General features: G+C 36.0%; 2 protein-coding genes across 2 annotated transcripts; one reads left to right on the top strand and one right to left on the bottom strand.

The window, feature by feature from the left end:
• Positions 1-3,699: 3,699 nt before the first annotated feature.
• Positions 3,700-5,619, top strand: LOC102609351 (leucine-rich repeat receptor protein kinase EMS1; the record flags this gene model as incomplete). The annotated part of the gene is given in 6 exon segments (XM_052433428.1): positions 3,700-4,099; positions 4,102-4,400; positions 4,403-4,487; positions 4,490-4,792; positions 4,795-5,030; positions 5,176-5,619. Coding segments are annotated over 6 exon segments (1,767 nt in total), but the record flags the coding sequence as incomplete, so codon positions are not given.
• Positions 5,620-7,518: 1,899 nt separating this feature from the next.
• Positions 7,519-9,261, bottom strand: LOC102626069 (heat stress transcription factor B-2a). The gene is made up of 2 exons (XM_006490289.4): positions 8,742-9,261; positions 7,519-8,636 (listed from the first exon to the last, which is right to left on the bottom strand). Exons 1-2 carry the CDS (start codon positions 9,012-9,014, stop codon positions 7,917-7,919), a joined length of 993 nt encoding a protein of 330 aa, XP_006490352.1. The 5' UTR covers positions 9,015-9,261; the 3' UTR covers positions 7,519-7,916.
• Positions 9,262-10,853: the final 1,592 nt, after the last annotated feature.

The raw sequence follows: 10,853 nt of genomic DNA, 5'->3' as shown, positions 1-10,853 counted from the left end.
TGTTCAAAGTCGAGTCAAACCGTGTTACTGTTCATCCGCGTGGTCAAACCGTGGACTGTTGACTGATGACGTGGCGCAATCCTGAGCGTCCAAACTGTTTTTAATCCGATGGCCATGATTTACTCCATGTATCTATAAAAAGGGGGCCTCCCCCCCCTAATTTGATATCTCTGAATCCATTTTTGGAATCCATTTTCTGTAATTCCCTCTCCATCTTGTATTTTCTTCGTATTTTAATAAATTCCTATTTTGCCCCTAGTTCAACTATGAGTGGCTAATTTTCTTTCAAGCTTGGGTTGAAGGTGAAGTCTCAACATGTGTCATGGGCTTAATTTGGTAAATTTATTTTCTCTTCCCCTCTAATTTTTGTGGATGTTTTGACTTCTCGTCGACAAATAATAATAGTCTTGTCTAGATACCGCCTTGGTTACACCGGCTCTCTAGTATAAGGTTATTATTATTTGGCACGATAAGCCCTTAGCACCATATTGATTAGAGCGTGGTTCATGAGGTGTGGATTCCCCCCTCATGATTTAATTGGCATTAATACGGATTATTTAGCCCATGATGCATGTTGATACGGATCCAGATACCCAAGTACGTCATTTCAATAGAATTATCTTCAATTTATTCTCGCCATTGCAATTCCAATTTTACAATTTATTCTCGCCATTTTAATTTAAGTTTTAGCATATACCAAATCATTTCCACCATAAATCCAACAACCCATTTACAAAATTAATTCTATACACAATTAAAATCCACCTCCTCGTGGGATCGACACTCGTCACCATAGATCTATACTACAATAGATTCGTGCGCTTGCGAGTACATTAAAATTTGCACAACACTAATATCATAGACCTAAAAATATTAATAAAATTCTCATAAGATATAATCGAGTTATGATCATAAACTCCAATATCCTCAAGTATCTCATTTTAAACAACTCCTAAACCTAACCTCAAATGCCCTCAATGTTCTTTCCTCAAAACCAAACAGTCTATCTTCTCCAATTTTTAATAACTTATTACCTTATTGGAAAAATATCAAATTTTACAAACTATATGCTAACATATAAAATTCATTAATAAAGATTTCATAACTTAATTCCTTAAAAAACGATTGAAAATTATTTGCGTTTTAAACATCATCAATATTGTCAAACAATTTTCTATTTTGAACATACTTGCTTTAAAAATATAAAACAATTTATTGTTTTATCATAAAATCATGAACATTTAGAGAATCACACAAGACATATATAAAAATCTCTGGTCAAAATTTCATAATTTTTGAAAAAGTTTAGCTATGGTAAAAAATAATTTCTTAATTTATGTTCTTCACTAAAATAATAAAAAAATTGTTAGGTTTTCATACATGACTTTGAAAAATCGTAATTAATTGAAGTCTCATCTGATTAGCTTGAAACAACTTCAAACAATTCTAGAAGATGTCTAGTTTAACATACCCAAAGTTAAGAATCAAAATCAATTTGTACAAATTACTATGATTTTTTAAAATAACACACTATCAGTATATTTTCAGCAAAATCTTAAGTTTTTACTTTTGTTACAAATATCTAATTATGCCTCTCCATAAACAATTAATGAAAACCAATAATTAAAACTAACTTCCAATCTTCTCTGAATAATATCCAATTCAAATAACGCAGCTTAATCTCATGCGTTGCTCATGACTTTTTTTTTTCTTTTCTTTCTTTTCCCTTAATCTTTTTTTTTCCCTCTCTGTCGTTCTCTGTTTTTTTTTTCTCATCTTAGTTGATCTCTTTTTCTTTCTCTCTCTCTTATAATGGGAAAAACATCTTATTCTTTTTATACTAGGGTAAAAAGGTCACTAAAAAATTAAAAAAACTTGAATACCTTTAAAACTTACCTCCAGTTTTCTCTCAACAATATTCAATTCAAATGATGCAACTTGATCTCGTGTGTTGCTCACAGCAAAACCAAGAAGAAAATTTTCTTCTTCTTTTTTTTTTTTTCTTTTATCTCTTTTCCCTCCATCTTTTTTCCCCTCTCTTTCGTTCTTTATTTTTTTTTCTCATCTTAGCCGATCTCCTTTTCTCTCTCTCTTTCATAATGGGAAACACATCTTATTCTTTTTATGCTAGGGTAAAAAGATCACTAAAAATTAAAAAGACTTAAATACCTTTAATAGAATTGAGGTATTACTTCTGTTGCAAATATCTAATCATGCTTCTCCATAACAAATTAATGAAAACCAAGAATTAAAACTTACCTCCAATCTTCTCTCAACAATATCCAATTCAAATGACACAGCTTGATCTCATACGTTGCTCACAGCAGAACCAAGAGGAAGACTTTATTCTTTTTTTCTCTCTCTTTCCCCTCTATCTCTTTTTTTTCCTCTCGGTCGTTCTTTGGTTTTTTTTTCTCATCTTAGCCGATCTCTCTTTCTTTCTTTCTTTCTTTCTCTCTCTCTCTCTCATAATAGGAAAGACATCTTATTCTTTTTATATTAGGGTAAAAAGATTACTAAATACCCAAAAGACCTAAATACCCTTAAAACTTACCTTCAATCTCTTTTCAACAGTATCCAATTAAAATGAAGCAATTTGATCTCATGCGTTGCTCATGGCAGAACCAAGAAGACTTTCTTCTTATTCTTCTCTTTTTTTCTTTTTTTTTTCTCTCTTTTCCTTTCATCTCTTTTTTTTTTCCTCATCTTAGCCGATCTCTTTTTCTCTCTCTCTCTCATAATGAGAAAGAGATCTTTTTTTTTAAATACTAGGATAAAAAGATTACTACAAAACTAAAAAGACTTAAATACCCTTAAGAGAATTGGGGTATTACTTATGTTGCAAATATCTAATCATGCTTCTTTATAACAAATTAATGGAAATCAAGAATTAACTTACCTCAAATCTTCTCTCAACAATATCCAATTCAAATGATGCAACTTGATCTCATGCATTGCTCTCGGAAGAACCAAGAAAAAAACTTTCTTCTTCTTCTTCTTCTTCTTCTTTTTTTCTTTTCTCTCTTTTCCCTCTATCTTTTTTTTCTTCTCTATCGATCTTTGTTTTTTTTTCCTCATCTTAACTGATCTCTCTCTCTCTCTTTCTCTCTCTCATATTAGGAAAGATATCTTATTCTTTTTATACCAGGATAAAAAGATTACTAAAAATTTAAAAAGACTTAAATACCCTTAAGAGAATTGAGGTATTACTTCTGTTGCAAATATCCAATCATACTTCTCCATAACAAATTAATGAAAGTCAAGAATTAACTTACCTCAAATATTCTTTCAACAATATCCAATTCAAATTACACAACTTAATCTCATGCATTGCTTATGGCAGAACCAAGAAGAAGACTTTCTTCTTATTATTCTTCTTCTTTTTTCTTTTCTTTTCTCTCTTTTCCTTCCATCTCTTTTTCTTTTTTCTCTCTGTCGTATTTTGTTTTTTTCCTCATCTTAGTCGATCTCTCTTTCTCTCTCTTTCATAATAGGAAAGACATCTTTTTTTTTTTATACTAGGATAAAAATATCTCTAAAAACCTAAAAATACTTAAATACCCTTAAGAGAATTGGGGTAGTACTCCTGTTGCAAATATCTAATCATACTTCTCCATAACAAATTAATAAAAACCAAGAATTAACTTACCTCCAATCTTCTCTAACAATATTCAATTCAAATGACACAACTTGATCTGATTATCTGGTCGAATACCTGAAGAACTAGGAGGCTATGTGGTGGTGGTGGATCTTTTACTCAACAATAACATGCTTTCTGGTAAAATTCATAGATCACTCTCTTGGCTAACAAATCTCACAACCTTGAATTTGTCTGGAAATTAGTTAACAGGCTCCATTCCATCAGAATTTGGTGACTCTCTCAAGCTTCAAGGCTTGTATTTAGGAAATAACCAGCTTACTGGCTCCATTCCTCGTAGCTTAGGTCAGTTGGGTGGTTTGGTAAAGCTAAATTTGACCCGCAATAAGTTCTCTGGTCCAGTTCCGACTAGTCTTGGGAACTTGAAAGGGCTTTCCCACTTGGATTTAAGCTCGCTTAATGGTGAACTTCCTTCATCATTGTCACAATTGCTAAGCCTTGTGGGCTTTATGTTCAGCACAATAAACTTTCTGGTCCAGTGGATGAAGTCTTCTCAAATTCAGTTACTTAGAAGATTGAAACAATGAAATTGAGTAGCAATTTCTTTGATGGGGGTTGGCCACGTTCTTTGGGCAACCTTTCATACTCAACGTATTTGGACCTTCATGATAATAAGTTTACAAGAGAAATTCCTCAAAACCTTGGTAATCTTGCGCAACTGGAACACCTGGATGTTTTAAGGAACATGCTATGTGGAAAGATTCCAGAGAAAATTTGCAGTTTGTTCAATCTATTTTACTTAAAAGTTTGGCAGAAAGTAGATTGGAAGGGCTGGTGCCGCAAAGTGGTATTTGCCAAAACCTCTCAAAAATTTCACTTCCTGGGAACAAAGGTTCTGTGGGAAAATTGTGGGTTCAGATTGTCGGGACAAAACCTTTGATAAAGTGGCATTACGAGTTTTCAAACTCGCTGGAATAATTGCATTTGTGTTTCTCATTTTAGCCATTGTCTTTGCTTGGTGGAGACGGATTAATAGAAGCAGCAAGCAAAGTGATCCTGAGGAGGAAGAAAACCGTTTTTAAGATTATAATCTCTATTTGAGTAGCAGTAGGTCGAAAGGGCCTTTGAGAATCAATATATCTATGTTTCAGCAGCCTCTTCTGAAATTAACTTTGGTTGATATTCTTGAAGGTACCACAACTTCTGCAAGTCCAATATTATTGGAGATGGTGGCTTTGGAACTGTATACAAAGCCACTTTGCCTGATGGGAAAACGGTTGCAGTTAAGAAGTTCAGCCAAGCTAAAACACAGGGTCACCGCCAATTCACTGCTGAAATGGAAACCTTGGGCAAGGTGAAGCACCAGAATCTTGTGCTGTTGCTTGGTTATTGCTCATTTGATGAGGAGAAGCTACTTGTGTACGAATACATGGTAAATGGTAGCTTAGATCTTTGGCTAAGAAATGCTACAGGATCCCATGAAGTTCTTGATCGGGCTAAACGCTACAAAATTGCATGCAGTTCTGCTCGTGGTCTAGCTTTTCTTCATCAGGGTTCACCCCTCATTTCATCCATAGGGATATCAAAGCAAGCAACATCTTGACGCTAAAGTTGTAGATTTCGGGCTTGCTCGACTGATCAGTGCTTGTGAGACCCATGTCAGCACCGATATAGCTGGCACATTAGGTTACATTCCCCCGGAGTATGGGCAGAGTAGGATGTCCACCACAAGGGGCGATGTATATAGCTTTGGTGTAATCCTGCTTGAGTTGGTGACCGCAAAAGAACCTACTGGGCCTGAATTCCAAGAGAAAGAAGGTGCGAACTTGGTCGGATGGGTGTTTCAAAAGATGAAGAAGCAACAGGCTGATGATGTTCTGGATCCAACAGTTCTCAATGCAGGTTCGAAGCCGATGATGCTTAAGATGCTGCGAATTGCAGCTGATTGCGTCGCAGATAATCCCGCTACTAGGCCTACCATGCTTCATGTATTGAAGTTGCTGCACGAGATTGTTGACTGAGTTAGAGTTTCTTCCCATAAGTTTGTAAAATATGTAGGAAGAGCTTAGGATGACAACTTATTAAATGTACTGCTGCTAATCTAATCATGATTTTAGCTTCAGAATCTTCTTCATCGTCAATTAAATTGATTACCTGGGACTGCCTTTTTATCAAGTTTTTGGCAACAGTTGTATTGGTTAGTAATTAGATTTATTACTAATCTAATCATAAGTTAGCTTCAAAAATCTTCTCCATCTACTTGTTGTTCTGAACTTTTGAGGACAGATTTAAGGCTAACTGGAACACGTGCGTTAACTTGGCCTGCAAGAAAAGCTGGAGACTAAGATTTGATGATGAAAAACGCCTTTAGTTTTGGAAAACCGAATCCCATTGTCTGATTTAATCTCGTAGCAGTTTTTCCATATGTTGACTTTTTCATCAAGGGATGTTCCTCTTGCTGCTGCTTTTTCTTTCTTTTTTTTTTTTTTTATAATTTTCAACTTGGTTTTGTTGTCTCTTGGTTTACTGAATTTCAACGTTTCTTTTCTTTTATTCAACGCTAGTCATTTTCTTGTATTTAATAGTAACAGTACTGTCATAACAAGTGGGTTTTCGTTGTCCTTGAGACGTGAACTAAATAAATGTTTACTGATTAAATGATCAGATCAGAATGTCATCAAGTAAATACTCGGACTAAGCCTACGGAGACTGGGATGTTGTTGACTTCTAATGCATTATTTTGAGATTAATGTCGTTTTATCAAACGTTTCAGCTATCGTGATTCAGTTTGTAGTCATAAATGGATCCCAACTAAAGTTTTGAGATTGACCCATATAATATTTTTGAATTAGAGGAAAAACTACTGTGACTTTTCGAAAACACGTGGGAAGACAAAGATCAACATCACCCGAGCTAAGCGACTTCTTCGCAGTGTTGTGTGGCGGACACAATAATATTGGTCATCCATCACCGATGAGGGACGATGACTCAGCACAAATCAGAAATTATGGGTCTTACTAACTGCAGTCCAGAATTGATGGTTTTTGACTTGTTGACTATGAAAATTAAATAAAGATAATGCAGGCAGACGTTTTTCTTCCACCTAATATTATTTACTTACTTATTGAATGAGATGTTAAAAACAAATCTTGATACCTTTCTGCCAGAGTCTACGGACGCCAAAGCTGGAAAATGAGAGCCCTGTTTTAATAAATTCCACAGCGAACAATCATGTTCAAAACGATGAGCTAATGACATGTTGGAGCCGAAAACCATGACCCCTCTTGTCATTTAATTTATCAACCAATGGTAGAATACCAAGTTAGTAACATATTAAATTAATTACATTCTAATTTGAACACCATGTGTGACAATGATTACCTTTACACACTTTATGTAGGAGTGAAAATGTGCGAGTGAATTTATTAATTATCTTGGTTGTACTCACCAATGCTTACTAATTTGTAGAACTTGTTTAACGACTTGATACTCATACTTCAAGCGATCAAATCAACATCAGCCAAGGCAACCGCTTGATATTCATACTCCCATGGAAAAACAAGCAACACTTCTTTTCTTTTAGAGCGCCAACAGATTGGATCGAAACTCAGGTTAAAAAGACAATTATGAATCATTTTATCCATCTAATCTTTAATCCGAAAATGCATCTAAAAGAACATGGGACATCGGCCCCTTAACCAATAAGCCGCGATAGAACTTGCGCCTTAAAATACCTTAGCAAACGTTTTGAAACAAGCCAATGAAGGCGAGATGGTTGGTGCATGAGGACCCAAAAAAGTAAACACAAACGTATGTGAGAGCTCAGCAGCAAACTCTACCCAGCACAACAAATGGCGCATTCATAATAATTGAGCTCGATTTCCTTTGGACGGACGTTTCCCCCAGTTTATGAAGTAAAATAAAATTAATAACTGCGACATATTTTATATTATATACTCTATGATATTTCATAGTCTAAGCTCAAACCAAATTATAATTGAAAGAGAGAACAATGCAAGACGAAGATTATTATGCTATTAACTAGTGAATTATATATATTATTTATTTCTTATGAGTTCTAACCAACACGTTTCCGCCTATTATCAGGGAGTTTCATTTGACCTGCCATTTCCATCCAAGCGTGTCCCTTTTTTACCAAAAGCAAAATCCCCGCAAATATTCCTCTGGCGGGGCCCACCCCCCACTCGGCCTCCAGAAAGTTCAAGGAATCACGTGTCACATTTCAGTTTAGCACGTGTTTGTTCTGACACGTGACTGATCAATCTAGGCGCTACCTAACCCCTTTTGGATCATCTAATCAATTACACACCCTCTGGTTAGGCCTGTGGTGGCTCTGCCGCAGCCACGGCGTTTCTTGACGATCGCAGTGATCGCCGCCGCCGCCGCCGCCCATCTGATAATCCAACGGCTCGGATTTTAACTGCAGCTGCAAACGAGTCGCGTTCTCCGCCGTCGACGAGGAGGGTTCACCGCCGCAGTTTACCTCCCTCGCGCGCTTCGCGCCTATTGGAACACCGAACAACCTCGTACTCATTTCCTCTCCCTCACCACAGGAAAACCGCTTCTCTGATAACAACTCCATCGCCGCCTGACCGCCGCCGTCACCACCACCAACACCACCACGGGTGTAATTAGACATCAAACTAAATATATTGTTACAGAGATTCTTCATTTCCGCCACCTGCTTGTTCAGCTGAGCATTCTCCTTCCTCAATTTATCGTTCTCTTCAACTATCTCCGCACACGTGTGACCACCTCCACACGTGTGAGCGGTTACACCGGCCGCTCCCGCTGCCGGTGATGAGTTCGACGAAATCACCTGCTCTTCCCCCGAATTCGACGGCGACACAATCGGTTTCGCCACCGGAACCACGGCCGGCACCGCAACGGTGACAGGCTGCGCCGTCGCCGCTGATTGAATCTTCCGTCGCTGAATTTCACGCAGAAGCTGTTGCTCGCCACGGCGGAAGCAGTCGTTAGAAAACTCCCACCGATCGGGCACTACTTTTTTAAACCCCTGTAAATCATTCCAAAAAAAAAATCAACACAAGAATACAATTAAAATAATAACAAAAATATTAATAATATATATGTGTGCGTGTTTTTTTGTTAATCCTCTCACATAAGTGTTGAGTTGACGAACGAAGCTAGAAAAATTGTTGTGTTTGAAGTATCTAGGAAGCAAATCTCTAGCGAAAATGGTAGGATTCCAGACGACGAACGTAGTTCCGTCTTTGTTCCACGAAATAACGTCGTCAATCGCCTGATCGTCAACTAACTGATAAGTTTTCGTCAAAAACGGCGTCGGCATAGAACGTTGAGAGTCGCTGGCCGTAGTCGTCGGCGACGGTGTAGAGTCTCCGTTCTGCTCCATTGCCGTCGGAGGCGGAGTCATATGGATAAAGTGTAATTGAAATCAGGTTGAAAGGGGAGATTTTTTTTATTCTTTAATTTTTCTTTGTGGGGAGGGTGAAGGTGAGAAGTTGGTTATGGTGATTCTAGAAGGTTCGTCATTTCGGAATGAGGAGTTAAAGAGGGAGAGGGAACGAGATGAAGCGAGAGAACGAGCTGAGAGGAAACGAAACGACGACGCAATCAAAGCGCATTTCGTGTGCAAGGGAAGGGAAACAAAGAAAAGCTACGTAACGTCTTTTCAAGAACCTTCTCCAGGGTTACGATAGAGTTCTATTTTACTTTCGACGTGGCAGTTGCTATGAGTGGAATGTTCGTGTTTAGTCCCTGTTTTTCCATGTTTTTACAAATAATGACATTGTTTGTTCATTTCTATAATATAGGTCTGGGAAAACATTAAAAAAAATCAGGGATCCATATGTTATTATTTAATTATATTTATTGGCAAAAAATTAGTTTGTTGGGTCATTGCAACGCTTTACCAATTTTTCTTTCTTTTTTTCTTTTTTTCTTTTTTTCCCTCGTTGACTAGACACCAATCAATAACTTTTGTGTGGAAAGCATTTATTGGCTTTAATATTCTATTACTAATGTTTAACCAAAGTGAAAAATATATATTTTATTTATTAATAAGTAACATCATCAGCTAAATGTTTTTCTCATTGACTAGACAGCGATCAACGACTTGTGTGTGGAAGAATTTGTTGGCTTTAATATTCTTTTGCCTTAATAATATTTTATTTCTACTGGGTAACTAAGTAAAAAAATACAGTATTAATAAGTAACATCAATAAAATGATTGTTATGCTACGTGTTACTTCTTCTTTAATATTATTTACATATTTGTGTAGAATTTTTAAAATCAACGATGGGATGATGCGAGGAGGATTCACGATATATGAATAGAGATGACAAAAAAATTCAGATCTAATCTGTATGCACAAAGATTCGAAAGATTCATATATAAAAAAATTCGTATTAATTTTTAGAAATAGATATTTAAAAAAAAAAGTTAAGTTATAAATCTAAAATTGTAACTATCATAAACTTCTAACCTAATCCCAGAAACCAAAATCCCACAGCTCCAAATCCAATGCCATATCGCCCAAATTGCAGAATTAGCTAATTATCGCATCTCCTCTACCGTGCTATATCATCACTAGGAAATAGGAATCAGCCCATTGTCTAGCTTCTTTTTCTTCTTTTGGTAGTGGTGGCTCACCATGCCGTTTCTGCTCACGAGTCATGTCGCGCCGTGACTTCTCGCCCATCTCACTCTCCACTTCCATCCAGCTCCCTCTACCGAAGCTTGATCAATTTGGTTGCTTAATAAAATAAAATAAAAGATTAGGAGGGCGGCATGTCGTGTATGCTTTTATTTTGGGTTCTTGAAGAAAATGAGGAAACAAGAAGGAAAGACTTTTCCTTGAGGCTGCATAAATAATGACGATCATGAAATGAAAATTGAAATTATGGTTAAAAGAATCAAAGCAGTAGGAGTATTTGAACTGCTGCTGCTGCTGTTCTTGTTCAATGAAAATTAAAAAAATTTTGATTAATGATAGGTGGATCCGGATAAATTATTTGTTAATATTATCATGTCTAAATTTTTATCTTTATTAATATTCAAAAAATATTTATTCCACTTATATTTTATAAAAAAAATAATTACCTTTATTCAAATAACTCTTAATGTAGAATTTTTTTTTTTTTTTTTTTTGGTGCTTCAGTGTTTATTTTGGACCGTCGTATGTTGGATTATGTTTGGATTTTTTTTTTTATTGTGTACAATATTGAAAAGAATGTATAATTATATAATTAT

This window comes from Citrus sinensis, chromosome 9 (genome assembly GCF_022201045.2).
Source record: "Citrus sinensis cultivar Valencia sweet orange chromosome 9, DVS_A1.0, whole genome shotgun sequence".
NCBI lineage: Eukaryota > Viridiplantae > Streptophyta > Magnoliopsida > Sapindales > Rutaceae > Citrus > Citrus sinensis.
The sequence above is the reverse complement of the archived record's forward strand: the minus strand, read 5'-3'. Positions and strand labels throughout refer to the sequence as shown.

Bases quoted from the DNA above. Each gene is read 5' to 3' on its own strand.
- LOC102626069 (XM_006490289.4), bottom strand. From the start codon at position 9,014: ATGACTCCGCCTCCGACGGCAATGGAGCAGAACGGAGACTCTACACCG. The intron at 8,637-8,741 runs GTGAGAGGATTA...AATGATTTACAG, and splicing joins TTCGTCAACTCAACACTTAT to GGGTTTAAAAAAGTAGTGCC.